At 44.2% G+C, this 19044-nt stretch overlaps 1 protein-coding gene across 5 annotated transcripts in view; it reads left to right on the top strand.

Moving 5' to 3' along the window:
- Window positions 1-3440: 3440 nt before the first annotated feature.
- The window catches only part of AOAH (acyloxyacyl hydrolase), an 81128-nt gene continuing 65524 nt past the window's right edge, over window positions 3441-19044 (top strand). For 2 of the 5 annotated variants that reach the window (XM_069809442.1, XM_069809451.1), the window contains exons 1-3: window positions 3477-3585; window positions 4019-4173; window positions 18172-18267. In XM_069809442.1, the coding sequence (XP_069665543.1) occupies window positions 4020-4173; window positions 18172-18267 (250 nt within the window). In that variant the 5' untranslated portion in view covers window positions 3477-3585; window position 4019. Of the gene's footprint in view, window positions 3586-4018; window positions 4174-18171; window positions 18268-19044 lie in introns of those variants that run through there. The other 3 variants (XM_069809469.1, XM_069809476.1, XM_069809459.1) reach the window with 3 other exon arrangements.

Raw genomic sequence — 19044 nt, 5'->3', positions numbered from 1 at the left:
TGTGGCTGGAGAGCTTGAGTTGGGAGTTAATGAATAGGGCACGTCATGGTACATTAGCCCCTGCAGCCCACTCTGGTGACCCCCAACCAAAGCCCTCTCTTACACGGTGTGTCCCCCATGCATTGCACTTTCTATTGACCTGCATGTGGGAGTAAGATAACTGGCATTTAGCTCTGTGGACCCTCGCATGCGGTAAAACTCCCCAAGAAACATAAACTGGAAGGATGTAATAATCTCTTGCATCAAGCAGGGTGAGATGAGCAAGCTCCTCAGTGTGTCCTGACATCCTGAGAGCAAATTGCAGAGGGCTGCAGGACTTTTCCTTCAGAACAGCATTTTACCAAAACCCTACAGAGAATTCAATGTACATCCCCCTCCTCTGTGTGCTGAATGGGGGGAGCTGCAGGCCCCCCATTTCCTTGGTAGGAAGTAGCAGTTTGTGTGGGGAGGTATATATGATGTATATGTGCACTTTTTTTATTTATGTATTTATTATCCCTAGTCCAAATTCAGCCTTGAAAAACTTCAATTGACCCTGCATCTTCTGTCTAGCAGTGTGTGAATGACCTGTCTGGCTGCGGAGCTGGGTCATTGCCAGAGCACTGAGGGTTTCCCATCTGCAAGAGGTGAGTCCTCACCACACCTCTGGCTCTACACAGTCCTCCCCCCCTCTTCAGAAGTGACACATGGAGGCCCAGAGAGAGAGAAAAATGTTGTTTGCATTCTCAACTCTATTCAGGTGTGTAATGCTGCAGGCAGATACTTTGTAGGGTTTCCAGGAGCATCTCTGCAGAGTTCATTCCTGCAGCCCACCTGGCTCTTGTGGTCCCCCAAGGCAAGTGTGAGGGCCCTGGGACACCCATGGGCTATAACAGCCCTCAGCAGCCCCATGCAGGACCTCCACCCAAGCACCGTGCCCAGGGGCCCAGGAGCCCCACTGGCAGCTCAGCCCTGAGCACCCACTGGAGCTACACTCTCCTGCCTCCCAGCTGGACCTGGTGCAAGCCCACGTTGCAAACACATTGAAAAAACAAGAGAGCTTGGGAGACAAAGATGCTTGCAAGCTGTACGGTGACCCTGCCAGACCTTTTTGGGCAGGGGACATCCCAGGCATCACCCCTGTGCCCTGGTGCTTTGCATAGGGCAGAGCTCTGGTCTCCCCTTGCTCCTGCTGCCGCACTCTTTATTTCCAGGTAGGCAGCACGTCCTGAGTCACCCTTGTCCCAGGTCTGCTTCCCTGGCTTAGATATTGTACACAAGCCTAATGGAAGCATTTATGATCAAATCCCTTTGGGACAGATCTAACGTGGTTTTTTACCTCCCATTAAGATCATTCATGCACTTACTAAGATTAAGAGACAAAGTCATGTGCTCCTGCTCCTTTGCTGCTGTACCAAGATGGCTTCAGGTCTTACTGTCTTAGGGACTTGGAAGTAATATAAAATCTACTTGGCAAAAGGCAGGGCTTGCTGTCTGATTTGAGTGGGAAGGAGAAAGATTTAACACCAGGCGGGGTCACCTTCCCAGCTGGCCTCTGAATCTATGCATGTAAATCCCTCATTTGCCTGACCAGACTGCATATTGTAAAAGCTTTGGGGTTTTTCTTTAATTGGTTTAAGAGCTTGGCTAACACATAAGGTATAGCGAAAACCAGCTCTGTGTTACACATGATTCTGTGTTATCTTGCCACTCTTTCCACAACTTGAAATGAAAGAAAATAACACAACCAATTACGGGCTAGAGCTGTGTGCTTCGCAGGTTTACATGCCTGGGAGCAGCTTGGGATCTATCTATATACTTTATAAGTGCCGTTGTTTAGATTTGTATTTTGCTATAGATATAAAGCGGAAACCATTGCAAAGACGTCTCTGCTAGGAAGATTTTTCTTGCCTATTATTAGAACTCTGCTTTTGCAGCAAGTGCTCATGAGCCAATATGCAGAGTTTTAAAGGACTTCAAAGTGTCATTGGGAACCAAGTGATATGTGTGTTAAAAAGGGTTTAATGGAGCTGCAGTCACTGTAGCACAGTGTCTTTTTATAGCAAGTTTTTACAGCGTTAAGAAAAACATCCTGCAGATTTCAGTAGGGTTGGCATATGGATAAGGTACTTTGCACTATGATTTTTGTTTATCTGCTATTAAAAAAAAAAAGAAAACCAGCATTGCTAGCTATAGGGAGAATGATAAGCAGGAACAGGTCTGTAAAACTCAGGCAACAGCTATTACCTCTATTTTGTTGTTTGGTTTTTTTTCTTTTTTAGAAGAAGAGCATACATTTGGAAGCCAATGGCTTGATTTAGAGAATGGAGATATGGAATGATTTGTATTCACATTGAAGCATTTAACAGGTTTTTTTTTGTTGTTTGGGTTTTTTTTTTCCCCAGAGCCACTGGATTATATTATCATTATCACAAGGCAAATCCTGCTTATCAAAGCTGAGGCAAACTATCCGGGACTGTCTTTAAAAATGTCATAGGTCAGGCTCTCTGTGTGGTCATGTTGGTTCATCTGCAGGAATGTCTGATGATTTGGCAGGGAATCACTGATTTTAATATAGTCTCTATTTTTCCTTTTACAAAACCATTTATGAGTCTCCTTTAATTATGCCCAGGAAGCATGTAGGGATGCCAGATGAGGCAGGCTCCTCATTGTCCTTTAGCAACCCATGTCAACAGCCTGCCCACTTCTGAAAAAGCCAGGCAAGGAGTGGAAAGGAAAGACGAGTACCCATGGCCCGCTGAGGCGGTAAGAGACTTGCCCAGGGTTATACAAAAAGGCAGAAGCAGAGGTAGGACGTAGCTTTGGCCCTCCAGTGCCTCAGTCCTACATCGTATCCTCATAGCCATCCTTGCATCCGCAGTGTCTGGGATTTAGTTGTTTGGACTTGTTCCACCTCTAAAGTGACGTCATTTATACATGATTTATTCTTTGCTTTTGCTTCAGGCTGGGGAACGACTGGTTTCTGCCTTATCTGGGGGAATAAAAAAAAAAAAAAGAGACAGGGAGACCTTTCATTGTTGTGACTGCCAAAGCAGGAAAAGCTCAGGATTTTTCAAGCTGTGTGGGCAGCTGGGGGCTGCAAACCAATGCACTCAAAGCTGATGAGAACAGGGGTTCAGCTCCCACTGCTCTTATGCCAGCAGCTGCCGCCTGTCCCCCCCAGGCTCGACCCCAGCAGAACTAAAGCCCTGGCAAAACCTCGGCATGGGAGCCCCATCCCTCCCACCCCAGCAGCTCCAGCCCGAGCAGCGTCTTTCTTTTATTTTTCACGCCCGGTCCTCCCGAACGGAAACCCTGGTCAAAAATCTTGCAGAAGCAGCCAGAGATACGTATTTTTTCTTGTCAGTGGTGGAGGGCAGAGGAGTGACAGCGGGGATGGGGGGGAGGAAGGGTTTGTGGAGCTGGTTTTTTTTTTCCTTTCTGCAACACTAGTTGTTCAGGGGAGTGTCTTGCGTTATTAACGCTGAGTGGCTCCGGCAACTACTGTGGTTTAAGGTTGTTAGTCATCCGCTGCTACTGCAGGAGACACGGGAGCACTGAGCCAGAGCTGTTCACACAACCCTCGTGGTCCTCCCAGGCCAGCAGGTTGGGAAGAGCTGCAAATGGGGCAGTGGGGTTGCGTGGGGGTGTGGAGAGCAACCCGGGGCCTTGGGGGCATCCTCCCAGCCCAGTCATGGGGTGCCCACATGTACGGGACTCACCGGCTTGTGGTGGGTGGCTGCAGAACCACCCCAAATGGCCTGAAGAGGGGCTGAGGGGTGTGCAAAGGGCAGGGGCCAGGAGAGCACCTGTGATGCGCGAGTGCGGGATCCCCTGTGCACTCCGTAAGAGGGCAGAGGTGTGTGTCCCCGCCTGGGAAGTAGTCCCTGCATTACATATAGATACATAGGTGCACAAGTCTCCTTTCACCTCAAGCTGCTAATAAGACAAGGATGCAGGATGCTCCCTGAGCATTAAAGGAATTCAGGTCCATGTGCACCCTTCCCACCTGATTTCTTCCTTTTTTTTCCTTCCTTAGGATGAGGGGATCTAGGCAAACATTCTTTAATTTATTCTGCATCCTCTGGCTCCCGATTCTGCTGAAGGCTGCCTCTTCCCCCCCTCTCCCCCGTGGAAACGACCCATCGGCCGCATCGCTCTCCTCCGGGCTGTACAAAGGACACACCTGCGTCGGTATGTATTCAGGTTTTGTTTGCCTGCTGGACTAGTTCATTTGTTACTCCACCGGTGAGCTGAGAATTGCTATGCACATCATAAATCACTCCTTTATCTATTTCAACAGCTGTACTGCAAAATACTCATAGTCTTTGGCAAAATAATCACTGAAGATTTTGCAAGGCCAGCATGGAGTCTGGAGTTATTTTATGATTTTGTTTTTGAGTGGCTGCTTCCCAAAGTTCATGTTTTTGCTCTGCGGGGAATAGCATCTGAAAAGCTGGCTTTAACGTCTGGAACCTGAAAACAAGGTGTTATGGGGGTCCTAGTATTTGTTAGGGTTCACGATGCATTTTGCTTAGCTGCAGGAAGGCATGGTTTCCCTTGGACTCGCCCAGGGTGTCCTCATTGATTTCATTGCCTGGGAAACTATTCTTAAGAATAGGCGGTCCGTACTTGGGCCAGGGAGCTTTGTGGTCTGGATGGTCATCTCTGGAAATAGCCAAAGGCTGTTTCCTCACATTTCCTTTCCTTTTCGCGAGTGCACGCATCTGCATGACCTTTACTACAGTGGGGTGACTGTGTTTTGCCAACCCCCCTCTCGTGTGACTTTGGTGACTGATCTCCACAGAAGCTATAGCTGGGGGTATCCTATTGCCTCAGCTGACTAAGCGATTCCCAAAGCAAGACCAGTAACACCGAAGTCAACGTGATCTGTGGGTATCTCTGCACCAGAAATGCCCTTGGCGTGAGACTCTGTGTACCTAGAGAGATGCTGTAGCTTTTATTTTTTATGTGAGCAAATGTTAAATGATGGATATGCTTTATGCATTATGATCCAACATTTTATTTTGTATTCTTTCAGTTTTTCAGGGCACTGGGCACTTTTGTGCTGTAAACATAAACCCTGTCACGGTTCTCCATCCTTCAGAAGGAAATACTTCCTTTCAGCCCAAAATTATTTTCACTGTGGCTCAAGGAACACAATTAGCAATAATAATCCTAAGCTTGATAAAAACAGGGTTTTGCCTCACTTCTGAGCCATCCACAGTGCCCCTATAGATTTTGGCAGGCAGGGTGAACTGAAAGTGGAGCGAAGTCAGGGTGGTGAGGCTTGCGCAGCCACTGCCAGGGTTCCACCACCACCCAGAAAATGAAAGCGAGTCGTGAAAAACAGAAACGTCTGTCAGGGACTGGCCTTATTTCGGCCAGCAGCCACACAAGCAGTGACTGAGCAGCTGCCAGAGTGAGAGAGAAGTGGTGGTTTTTAATGGTGAGATCTTTAGGCAGCTACGTTTTTGATGGAACGGGAAAGGCAGTGAGCGTGCTCGCCTGTACGATTTTTACACTGGTGTTTTTTAAATGTCAGGTGTGAGCATTATCTGCCTTTTCCATCCTATTGACCCAGCAAGGGTCTAAGTTCCTAAAGTGACTGCACATTGCATTGAAGTCACCTTGCACATGATAAATTGTGCTTTTTTTTTCCCCTCCTGAAGGGAGGAAAGCTGTGCCAGCACCGTTGCATTTCCCCGGCGTGTTTGTTCAGTGGGAAGACTCCAAAAAACCTGCCTCCCATGCCAGTTGCTCTCTCTGAGGTGTCCTTTCAGCTAAAAGCATCCACATGAGGTCAGCTCAGGACCAAAACAGACCTTCTGCACCTCTGTAAACCACAAGCTGCAAATGAAGCATGCAGAGCATTAAAACTGCACGGGCCGGGCCTGGCAGGGAGGGCTAGTGACTGCACGCAGGCAGGCCTGCTAGCCCAGACCTGGGGTTTCACTGATTAGCTGCTCTCTTGACTAACTCTTGAAAACACTGACAAGCCATCTGTGTCTCTTCCTTTTCACAAGTGGGGAAGGGAAAGCATGGAGGAGCTGGTGTAACCATCAGCCATGGCACGGAGTAGGGTTAATGTCAGTTCTTGCGGCTGATTCGGTGACTAGCCCTCTTAGGAGCAGAAATTAAGCCGAGATCAGCTTCATCTGTAGGAGGAAGATTGTGATTTCCTTTCAACAGCTCGACCCCAGACCCTGCCAACTCAGTGTGCTGTCTGGGAAGGCACTGGGAGAGGGCCATGAGAACTTCCTCTGTGTCTTCTTGGTCTTATAGATTGAGGCAGCATTTTTAATGTGAGAAATGCCCACTGCCGAATGTATAGGAGATTTTCTTGAAGAAATGGATTTTTTCATGCAAGTTAGATATGTGGTCAGGTGCCTAATCTTTCAAAGTTATTTGCCTCTCTTTTCTGAGGGAAATGAGGTGGCTGCACATTGAATAGTCATTTCTGATCACTCCTGTGTGTGTACCACCTGCATGATCGAGATGATTGCTATGTTAGTAGCTAAAGCTGGTCAGAAAATGGATGCTCTTTCAGTAACAAAATGAAGAAAATATTTTCCATTAGGCCTTTCCACTGAAAGTATCACACTTCTTGAAGAAATATGTGGAAATGATATGACAGGAGAGCAAAATGCAGCTCCGGTACCTCTGTTGAATTCGATATGACTTGGTTGCTTTCTTCTTCTGTTCCCCTTGCTAGGAGCTCTCCTTGGGTAGGCACCATCTGTGCCAGTAAATTCTGGTCGTACTGGGAAAGCGGCTGGATGCTTTAAGAGACTCCCCTGCCCTTAGCACATCCTGGGAAATATATTTTGGGTAGGCACCTATAAGCCGATATGGAATAAGGCTGGAGGAGAGGATGGTATGCATGGTGTGACAGCAGGCTGAACAATTCAGGCGACTCATAGGGAGAGGTTGGCCAAAACATTTCTGCTTGTTACTTGTCTAAAAAAGAAGGTGACTTTTTTACAGCAAACTTAATTGTGTTAGAAAACATTTTGACAGACGTTTTAATCAGCCTCAGTAACTATAGAAAAAGTCACATCATTTTTGCTACATTTTCTTGAAAATTTTGGCTGCTTCAAGCAGAACAAGTCTTTTCATAATTGACTCAGTGTAAAAATAAAGCATCTGGAAAGTGTTGCCACCTAAAAAGGGATTTAATACTACTGCCTTTTAGAATTAGGGAAAGGAGGGGGAAAGGACCTGATGATAATCCTCCTAGACACAAGATCAGATGTAGTATATCTAAGCAGTTCCTAACCATCTCCAGCCTGCTCTTAAATAGCTACATGGTCTTTCTTTGGCCCTGTCACTAGAAGAATTTTCCCAGCATCTTGCAATCTCTTTTCTCCATCAGTGTTTCCTGCCTCCCCAGACTGGAGAAATGCCCCCCTTTTTGCATACCATGAAATCAGCTCAGGCCCTTCCTCTGGGCCTCTTGCATGCTTTTCACATGATACATTCTTCTGCTTTTTCCTTCTGATAGATAAAAGGGCTTTAGTAAGTTTTCCTATAAGCAAAGGCCCAGGAAGCTGTTTTTCCTCATGTAAAGATGGTGAGTTTTTGTTCCGTGCGCAGGTTTGGAAGCTGGATCCTAAGTCTGGTTTTCGTTCCTGGGTTTGTTACTGACTGGCAGTATGGCTTAAGGGATTTATTCAGGACGAGACCTAGAAACCCTTTTGCTAGGTGCAGCCTGATAATTTCAGTTGGGCATCCTGAGAACGAGATGCTGTGTATTTTTCTCTCAAAAATGAAGTATGAATGAGCCAGCCCTTCAGATACTCAGGTCTTTGACTTTCCCAATCTGTCAAACGAGGAAAATACTGCCCATTTCACAGGGCAAGGAAAATTTTAAGTTAACATTAAGGTACCCAAAGACAGTACAGAAACACTGGTAACTGTTGACACTGATGTTAATGTTTCATCATACCTAAGATCATGTTCTTTATTTTTTTACTATTTCTGATTAATTTTTAAAGGTTTTATTCCACACCTTCCACCACCCCGAATTGCAACAGGGCCCTTGAAGGGTCTTTGCAAATTGCCCTGTTCTCTACCAAGGGTGAATTCATCCAGAAGTTTCTGAAACAACCTCAGAAAAGGCAGAAGCTGCCCTGGAGGATACAGAAAGCAGGGGAGACACTGAAAGACAGGAGGGAACTGCTGTATTCATCTCTCCTCAACATGGTGAAGAAAGGAAATTTGGGGAACTGTAGATCAGTCAGTTAAACATGAATTCCTAGAAAAATCCTTCAATAGTTAATAAAACTTTATAAAAGCACCTTTCAAAAGTAAATATGAGTAAGACCCTCACTGGATTTATCAAGGAGAAACAGTGTCAGATCAATTTAATTTTCTTTGCTGATAGGATAATGGCATGTAGGCACAGAATAAGTAGCAGATGTTACAGCTGGACTTGAGTACGGCTTTTGGCACCACCTCAGCACTAATCTAATGACTGAGAGATATGTAACATTGATTAAGCTTCTATAGGGCAGGACAAAACTGGTGGGTAGCCTTGTTCAGAGAGTAATTATGAGTGGCTCACTCCCTAAGTGGAAGGATGTACAAAATGAGGTCTTTCCTGGACCTCTGTTTTGAACATAGTATCATTCCATATTTTCACTAGCTTAATGAAATAGTGTGCTATTAAATCAGCACCTCATCTAAAGCTGGAAACGTTTCCAAGTACAATGGAGGGCAGGATTAAATTCAAAACGATCTTGAAAACTTGGGGTACTTGCCCCCCCAAAAGATCATTTCAATATGGGTATGTTGAAGACACTTAGGCAGAAATACTCAGTGACACACGTAGCAGATAAGGAATGACTGGCTGGGTAGCATCCCTAGGAAAGATCATCTGGGCTTGTAGTGGCACAATGATGGCATGCTGTAACGAAAAACGCACACACTGTGTCCACCAAGGTGTGTGAATGGAAGTTAGCTTGCAAGACATGCGAAGTAACCTGCTACCTTTGTTGGCATTGACAACGCTTCAGAGGAATTTCTGCCTTCCCTTTTGTGGCTGTGCGTCAAGAATGATGCAGAGTGACAGGAGGTTTCAGAGAAAAACAAACATAAGCTATAAAGAAAGACTGAATAAATTAGAGTTAATTAGTGTAAAGAAAAACTTGAGAAAAGGCATAATATCTGTCCTCAAAAACATTAAAGGGGTGATCCATTCTCCAGGTTTGTAACAGCTATGGCAAGATATAACAGAAATGGATACCAGTAGGGACATTCAGGTTAGGAAGAAAATTTTCTGATGGTAGTGATAAGTGAGCACTGTCACCAGTTCCTGAGAAGGCTGTAGAAGACCTCATTAGAGATGTTAACAGATCTGTGTCCACCCTGTCCCTTAGGAATGGCATAGATGCCATACATCAGCTGCTAGGGCAGAGGCTGGTGTAAAATGACTGCATCCAGGCTGGCTTTTCGGGGGTTCTGTGCTGTGACTGTGAGAATCATTTGCAGATAGCAGGGTTTATTTATTTTCTCCCCAGCAGCAGGCTGCCCTGCTCCTTTGGCGATTAACTTTGGCTGCCCTTTTTGGAATGAGGTGCTTGGTCAGGGAGCGCTCAATACAGCCAGACAGCAGCACTTTCCATCTTCTTTGCTAGCGAATGGAGATCCTGAGGGTCAGCAGCCAGGGAAGCAAATTTCCCCATCTTTGTGCTCGATATAATGCCATTCTCAGCAACCTTTGCGGGTCACCTATTCCATTCACCCAGGAGCACATAATTCCTAGTGTGTGGAGAAGCCTGTTTTTGAAACGTATTTTCAGCTCTGATTACATTAAAGAACAGATGTTTCTGAGTTTCCCAGCAGCGTAAAACGTCGACCTCTACCTGTGTTGATTTGTGTGATAGTCAATGTCCTCAACAGTTTGCCTCCATCTAGCTGTGCATGAGTGCAGGGATGAAATATGCCCCGTGGAGTGGCAGCAGGACTGGTGGCATTTGGAGTTCCCAATAACTTCACACAATGGAACATGCCAAATGGAGTTCGAGGCTTTTAATAACTGCACTCAGACAAAGTGGCTGTGCACATATTGTCTGGGGAGGCACCATGACAGAACATATAATTTACAGCTCAATGAGTTCTGTAAAAAGGCCATGCCCAATATCCATGTAGCACTACAATGTATTTTACTCTGAAAGGCTGGGAATCAACTTTGATTACAGCTAAAACAGCGCCAAGCTGCAGCACCTCTGTTCACTTCACTGACATTGCTCAGTTTACTCAGCAGCAAAATTTGGCCTGATGATCAGTAATAAATACCAAATTTGACCATAACACTTTTTCCTCTGATTATACTTTAGAAAGAAAGACCACAGGCATGTGAGTAGTACAGTAGAGATACTAAAACAACTATTAAAATAGGAATATTTTCTACAAAGATTCATATTTTTCAGCAACTGATGGTAAAATTTCATTTTCAAAATCACCCCAAGTCCTACTGAAAGTTTATGGCTGTAATGCAAATATACCTATTGATCACAATAAAAAGGTGTGCTTAGCATACCGACATATATACATGTACGTGTGTGTAAATACACAATCATATATATTTATATGTGCATTTGTAGACATGGGCAGTCTTGAATGTTTTACATTACTGATGCTTGTCTTTAGTATAAGTTTTCTTTGATAATGTTATTTATTTAGTATTGATTGTCTGTTTGGTTGCTGATTGCCACAAGGTGTGTGCCTCCTGCTCTTGTTCATATGTTAGCCCTATACAGAACTTCTGCTTATGTTTAAAACAATCACTTTCAGTGGTTTTAGGAACTGCATATCTGAAACAAGTTCTGTGCATTCATAATCTGAAAATGGTCAAACCTTTGTGACAAGGATGAAATTATCCAGTTACATTAAGTCCCCCTGCCACCATTCAGGTTCTGGTAAATTTTTAATACCCTTTCCTGATTTGGAAAAGAAAACTGTGTTAATGGCACACATACATACTTTTTTTTTTTTTTTTTTTTAATTAATTAATGCAGAAAGCATTTCCATTGGAAATGCCTAGGGTTAGAGATTTTGTTAAATGGGGCTCTTTAAAGTGTAATGTAGGAAACACTAGGGATACATTTGGCTGGCAGGTATGGATACCAGAGTCTTCCACTAGATGAAAACTGAATTTTCTGTACTGGCGTTAACTGTATCAAAGTCCTCATTGGGTGTCTTAAGGAAATGATAATGAACGAATAGAGCCCTGAAATTAGGGGTCCAAAGTGACTCAATGCTATTGCATGAGCAACAGAAATGATGATTGGTATTTCAGGGTTTGCTGGTTTTGTTACAGAGCTACAATACACTCAAAATAGTGCTACATTGATATTAGTATTTCGAAAATGTCTTTAGCCAGTATACTATATGTAATTTTAGGCCCAGTGACAGGTTTGGTAATAGTGTGACATTTAGCATTTCCAAGATATTTTATGACGCTTAGCAAATTTAGGGGGAAAAGGTCTTGTATATGCCAACATATTTGAATATGGATACCTATAATTATATTCCATCACTTTAGTATCTCTATGAAATACATTAACACTGTAAGTGGAACAGGAAGCAAAGTGTGAGTTAAAAGACTTTTACACTTGGATCCCTTTCTAAATTACCTTTCAAAGCAACAAATCCTCTGGCTGTATATGGGAAAATAACTATCCTAACTTTGCATATACAGTTATGTGATTTGAGCTGAGTATTTCCATGCTGGAATGAAATCTTGAGGTTATAAAGGGCTGTTCTTTGGAAAGTATCAGCTTGGTGCTGAGAAGCAGTGAAAGAAGGCAAGATGGGTATTGGGAAGTATTAGGAAAGAAATATATAGTGAAAAAGAAAACGTTCCTGTATTGTAAGTTTGTATATCCGTGGTCTGCCTACACCTAGAATACCTACGTGCATGTCCCCATCTCAGAAGAGAAAACTTTATTTCTTTCTAGCTCCCCATGTGAATGCTCTTACTTCAAACAGGAATGTCTTGTTCCAGGTTGAACTGGAACTGGATTAGATGAATTTGGAAAGAGGTATTTTTACACCAGATCAACAGCATCTGCACAAGGAGTAGCAGTACTGTCTTTTGTAGACAGGCTCTGGGGACTCCTCATCTGTAGGCTTTAAGAGATGCATTGGAGCATCTATAAATGGAAGAAGCAAAGTCTGTGTTTTGGGAAAACCTTCACCTTCTATATAAAACCAGGAATGTGATAGATGGGTTCATTTATACAGGGGCTTGCTGCTGCAGACAGATATCTGAGGCAGAGGTTTGACGCTTCGCCAAGCAAGGCTCCAGCTCCTGCTCCGCTGCAAGTGAGCAGGGTGACCACAGCCTGGCTGGCAGGGTTTGCGGAGAACTATTGGTGTCCAAGGCCAATTTTCTGGGCTTATATCCTTGTTGTGCTCCTGGAGGTACGTTTAATTTATGGCTGAAGAACAGCAATATGGCTGGAGGGGCAAGAAAGATCGCCAGCACCCAGGAATGTGAGCAAAGGATGGCAAAGGAGGATGTGCCAGGTGCCAGAAATCCCATTTAGCAGAGTTTTACTTAGACAAATACATCTACAGATCTGAAACTTAGAGAGGCAGCTTTCACTATCCAGACACTTCTTGACATCCCTAGGTGTAATTCTAATTATAGAGCATTTCAAACATGTGCGGCAGAAGTGGATTAAGTTAAATAGTCTGCTCAAACTGCTAGAGGCTTCACAGCTAAGAAATGAATTTCTCTAGCTCTGATTTTATTATTGGGATATGATTTTTTTTTCCCCAGCTTATTGGAAATGTCATTTTATTATTACACGCTATTTTCAAATACATGGAGAGAAGTACTTCCTGATGTGTGAGTTTTCAGATTACTGCTGCTGAGCAAAATGGTTATGGTTTTCTCTTATCTATTCAGAAATTAATAGCAGATGGGAAAAACTATTGCTAAAAGAGACAGGCATTTTATTAATACCAGAGTCTAGTTTCTAATGGCTGGTAGGCATTATAATACCAATGAATTTCTTCCAGAGAAAACATCCTTCAGCCTGTCAAGGCATTGAAAACTATTACTGAAGTGCAACAGCAGAGTCAATTTCTTGAAACTTGTTTCTAAAGAAAATCACGTGCAACTATAAAAAAATCAGAGCTTTTTTTTTAACCTTTAATTATGAAGCCTATCTACATTGCCTCATATGTGCCCAGCTCATGATGAGAAATAAATCACATCTAAGTAGCTACTAAATCAAAAGCAATAGTTGCTAATGACTGTCCAGATCTGGAAGTGCTTTTCTACTGATGCCAGAGTATTAAAAAGTTTATATTCTCACACACATCATAAGTAATTGAAGCAGTGAGATTTCTATAGTCAAAGATAGCTGATTTCTCCCTGTCCTTTTTAGCTAACTAATTATTTTCCATTTTTAGCCAGCAGAATTAAGACCCATTAAAGGCTAGAATAACTGGTTAGCATTTCTGTTGATATTTGGTGTGCAGGGAGATTTCTGTTGGTTTCGTTAGAGGGTAGTGGCTTCTTGCATCACAGCCAACAGCGAATTCTTTTTCTGCCACTAAATCCAGAGGAAGATGATATATATGATTAAAAAGAGAAAGGGTAGTCTGAGTTAACTTTATAGACACTAACATCTTGAGGTTTTACCTATAGCCCAACACAGGAGATGATATGTTCTCCTAGAGGATAAATCTGAATTACTGGGGGGAGCATGTTTTTATCCAAAATACCAGGAAGCCTGGTGGGTTAGATTCCCTGGACTACAGTGAGTCCCTTTAGACATTCCTTCTCCCTCCTCCCAGGATTCAACTCTTTTCATGAGTGATTTACAATGTCCAGCCCAAAAGCTGCTCCTGATGACATCAGTCTAAATGAAAGGCTTTGAGGCCAGCAGAGCGCGAATGTAAGCAGGCATGGCCCATGGCGGAGCAATAAGAAGTGCCAGCAGATCACGAGGAGTAAAGAGAGGCGGACCGAGGGCACCTGGTAAAAGCCCAGGCAGACGGGGGAAAGAGAGAGCAGATCAGCCAATAGCACGCATTGGTGGCACGCATTCCTGGGGAGAATCTTTCCCACCGGAGGGCAGGAAGACTTCCCAAATCTGGGTCCAGAGACTTCAGCCACAATGCCTGAGGCTGAGGGTGCTCCAAATGGAACCACAGACCCCTTTGAAAATCAGTCAAGACTTTCTTTATCAGCTTATCCCATGAAGCATAGCATTTTGTCTGGAATAAGTGCATTTGTGGGGGAGCATTTGAATAACTGAGGTGTGGTCTGTGGGTGCCCAAGGCGGGGAGGGTGTAGTAGCATGACCAGAAGCACCCTCTCTGTGATAGTAAAGACTAGTTTATGAGAACAAACATTTCGGAGTTCAGCTCTGTGGGTTTTTCCCAAGTAGTCAGGCTATTATTATTGTTATTTGTATTCATACAGCATCTAGTAGCCCAGGGTAGTGCATTAAGTACTGCACAAACTCAGCGATGGCTCCGTTAACTCTCATGTGAAGCATATCTCCCTTTGGGCCTGGTTTGATAGACACAAAAGTGTCAAACTGACTTAATCAACATGAAAAATTTCCATTTAATTTCTGGGAGCCCACTGCATGTGTAGGGTTACCTGCATTATTGTGTTTCTGATTAAGAATTCTGTTTCTATTCAGCAGAGCTGAACCAAAAATAGCTATTTCCCCCCTCTCCCCGCTTTATGGTACTTTGACAAATATGAGAGAGAAACTTACAACTTCAGTGGAGACTGTCTTCTTGTATAATAGAGGAAATGGAAACACCAGGGTTATTTTGCACTCGGGCTGTTTGTCCATAAGCCCCTTTCTCTGCACTGGCTCTACTGGAGGCGAGAAGATCTCACGGTGATAATGAAAATGAATCATGGGGGCAACATCTAAGTCAAAGAGAGAGGAGCCTCTTTGCACCTCCACCCTGAGATGAATTATTAGGCAGGCTGCTGAGCCTGCGCCTGGGGTGAATAACTCTATTTCAGTGTAAAAGCAGTGCACTGAGGTGCAGCTGGGCTGAGTGCTGCAGCCAGAGGCAAGCTCGCTCCTCATCTGCAGGGGAAGGCGTGGGGCCATGTCATGAGCTGGTCAATCCCGATGCAAGAGGGTTGACTTGTTGCATCAATGTTTTTATCGGGCCAGCTTTTACACTGAAATAAAACCTCTCCTTGCAGCGCTGGAGCCAACATTTTGGCACCCGAGGACACTGTAACTGAAAGCAGAGACATTGCAGAGGTTGATTTCTGCTCGCGTCTGGAGCAGACCCGCCACGGCACAGGAAGCACGAGCTGCAGTGCAGGCAGCGGGGGGGAGGCGGGCAGCGTCCCACTCACACCAGCAGCAGTTTGCAAGCTTCACTGTGGCAGTGCACGGCACCTTCTGGTCTCACAGAGGATGAGGAGGTGCCAGAGGCAGGAGACAGACTGTCCTCTCTGCAAAGTGTGCTGGCGAGCCCCGGCTGAAGGTGCAGGAGCGCTGGGTTACACAGCATGGGCAAAATGAGCGATATTTCTCTCTGCGGCAGTCAATGATAGTCAGCTTCCTGGCGTCACGGGTTACTGAGCCTCAGGGACACGACATCCCAGATTCCTCCGGTTTTCACCTGCCCCCTTGTGTCTGAGCTCACGCCTGTGCTCACAACAGGGTTTTTTCCCTCGCTTTGCATCCAGACTTGCGATTTCGTAGTATGGTCAGGCTGTCCTACTCCTCGAGCCGCATCAGTGACCACTCCATCGCTGTTGCCCACTTGCCCCTGTGCTCAGTTCTGTGTCAGCCTGTGTTTTGGGGACTATACTCTCCCAGCTCCTCTGCCCACTGAAGCATTTTCCTCTGTTAACATTGCTAATCTCAGTGTCTCCCAAGTTTCCTTCTCTCCTCATCTTCACCCCCCATAGACTCCTGGACCTGTGTCTGCTACGTGCTGGCACATCCTCATCGTAGCTTCCTCAAGCTCCTAGTGCAAAAGAATGAGACGTAAAACAACAAAAGCTGCCTCCTTTAGAAAATATCAAATGACTAGCTTGGACTCCTTTTTGTCTTTCTGACTTCTAGACAGCAAGATTGTTAGGTGAAGGCCTGACCTTGGTAAGAGAAGAAAGGAAGGCACAGAAAGAATATGTGGGTTTGTGGTTAAGGCATCATTTTGGTCATTTAATTTTTCTGAACCTCCATCCTCATGAATAAAACAGACGTAGAAGGCAGGGGAAGGGTAGTTTTTGTTGTCTGTAAGTTGTTCATGTGTGTTAATAATATGGCTTTGTAAGAACCAAGTTATGCGATGCCAGGGTCTGTTTTCAGACTCTGGGGCCTGTGCAGGGCATGGCTTGCACCCAAACAGCAGGAAGTCTTTTTCACCCCTCAACTCCCCCCTCACCTTGACTGGGTGTCCTCACCCAAATGTGCTCTGGGGACTGGTCCCTAGCACAAGCACAAGCATTGCCTGGGGCATGGCACAGGATTAGGCTGTGCTAAGGCACCTGCTAGTGGTTAAACAGGGACCAGATGGCCCTGGGCTCTTCTTCAAACCCAAGTCCTGAGAACACTTCACCCTCCAGCTTGGATAGCCCAGGTTTTAGTCTGGGTCTTTATTATTCTACTTTTTTTTTTATGAGCTATTGTATTTTAATTAACTGTTAATTCTTTGGGCTAGCCTGTGGCTATTTTTAGGGGTGGGGAGAGGGAAGAAGGAACTACTTGCTTCAGGGTTTTTTCTTGGTTGTATCTGTCTCCTTTTATTCTCCTATTCTTTTAGGCTGACAGGAGGTAATGGCTCTTAGCATGCTTTATAAATCATTGCACTGAGGACTTTGAGTGAGCGTTTTATTTAATAAGTATGGAGAAGTGGGCTTTTATCCCTGCAAAAGAGGTGGCAAGTTCACTATAATTTCCAGTGAATTACTGTATTTGGTGTAGAAGAAGTAATAGAAGACTCAGATACTGGTGCTACACCAAGTTCCAATTGTATTACCTCCTCTTTGACGTGCTACTTGATCCATAGGAGCATCGAAGGTATTTACACTGAAAACCAGCACTTTGATTTAATAGCATGTAGGCAGGGGTACTTGGAAGGAATTTAAAAGCTCACTTTGAAGAGTTGTGCCAGTTTGAAAACCTGAATATTAATTCTTTTGAGCTTTGGAAAAAGATGCATCTGCAGTTACATCCAAATGCTGCAGCTCATCTCCATTTCTAGACTGTCAGAGCAAGTCCTGAGAGCTGAGATTTTTTTGCAGAGGGGAGGAAAGAGGGTTCAGCTACAGGGGTTTCAAAGAGAAATCTTTATTCAGGCTGCTGGAACCTGGCATCCTGGCTCCTTGTCTCCTGGCTGCCTGGGATACCCACCTCTGTTACACAGGCTCTGAGTCCAGGCAGGGACCTCACTCTGGCTGCCAGGTCTGACTATATTGGTCAGAATTCGCATCACCAAATGTGGTTTCTTTATAAAATGGTGAAGCCACTGCAGAAAGAGAGAGAGCACAATGCTGGCCTATGGCAATTTAAAGTCGACTAGAAATTAACCACTTATGGTCATCACATGGATTTTGAATGATTGCTATGTGGGGATCACATTGAACCTACTTCAGCCCAAAAATATCAGAAAAAGTGCTGTACATCTCAAGAAATGCTTCACTACAATGTGCATGTTCTTGGGTCTCAGCCACAGCTAGTCTAAGGAGCAACTAGGCTTTAGCCCTGCTTGCACCCAGATTAGCAATGAGAAATAACCAGCTTCATAGGTCATAGGAAATAGTTTTGATAGCTATCTGTGTGGCTTCTGTGGAGAGGTACAGAAGTCCTATGAAGTACAGACCTGTGCCTTTTTTCTTGTGAGAAATAACAAGAGAACAGCTGGCCAAGCAGGCAGTTGTAATAGTGGCTGTACCCCCATGAAAGGATGGAAAATCATTTTTTCAGGAACAACATCCAGTGCTGTAAAAGCCAGGCTGTTCTGTGCACTCCTCTGGCATCAACATCCTCTCTGTGATAACCTACAGGTTTTGAATAAAGACAGCAATTCACAGGTATTTTTTCCCCTTGAACACTCATCTGCCATGGAGCATCTTAAGAAATAAAATGCCCAGCAATGCCTGAAATAATTCTATGGTGCAGGGTGCTTCACCACATTCGCAGATAACTGCATTCACTCTTTTTGTTTGTTTGTTTGAAGGATGTGTGCTTGTGGTGTCTGTAATTGAACAGCTTGCACAGTGGCACAACAGTACAGTCAAGGCAGCCATGGAGAGACTGTGCAACTACATACCTGGTAAGTACCAAATAATACACCATATGTTATGTTGCTACTGCTGTATTTCTCTGTTAATTAAAAATTCACATGTGGAGTCTGAAAAAGCTTTATCTACTTCTTGTGCAGCATCTCAAATGAAGGTAGCTGAAAGATAGCAAGGTGCTATCTGCAGGGAAGTCAGTGTCATGGCTTATTTGGCTTCAGAGCCCAGATTTTGTCCCAAAGTTAGAGTGAATGGGGTTGTATTAAGCCCACATGCATGTGAGCACCAATGCATGCAGACCTCTTCCCTCCCTTTTTCTCCACTTTGTCTCTTTGTTCGTAGATTAAGAATAGATTCACTGTATTCCCAGACACTCTTCTTTCTTGTTGATGTGGGTTTTTATAGCAACTGTGAAGAAGAAAATGTTTTCAGCAGGTATAGGAAGCCACTATTGTAAAATCTCAAAAATGAGCTGAGGTTGAGAGGTGTAAGATGGGAGCATTTGGTCTGCACAGAAAAACTATTGAAATATAACTCATGATACAAATTTCAAAAGCAATAGCTATTCCATATGAATGTATGTAGACTCTCCTTTTTCTGCCCTTTATTTTACTTGCCCAAAGGAGCTTAGCTGACTGAATGCACATCCTTAAATAGAGAACAGTTTGAATGCCAGAATAGCTTTGTGCCTCACAGACCAATCCTATAACTATTTGAGTAACTAGATCTCACATTCATGAAATCTTTTTAACATTACGAATGTAAAAAGATGGCTTAGGATTTCTCTTAAAAAGTCATTTATATAGGACTTC

The sequence above is a fragment of the Haliaeetus albicilla genome, chromosome 2 (genome assembly GCF_947461875.1).
Source record: "Haliaeetus albicilla chromosome 2, bHalAlb1.1, whole genome shotgun sequence".
Lineage (NCBI taxonomy): Eukaryota > Metazoa > Chordata > Aves > Accipitriformes > Accipitridae > Haliaeetus > Haliaeetus albicilla.
Note: the sequence above shows the minus strand (reverse complement) of the source record. Positions and strands in the feature narration are given on the sequence as shown.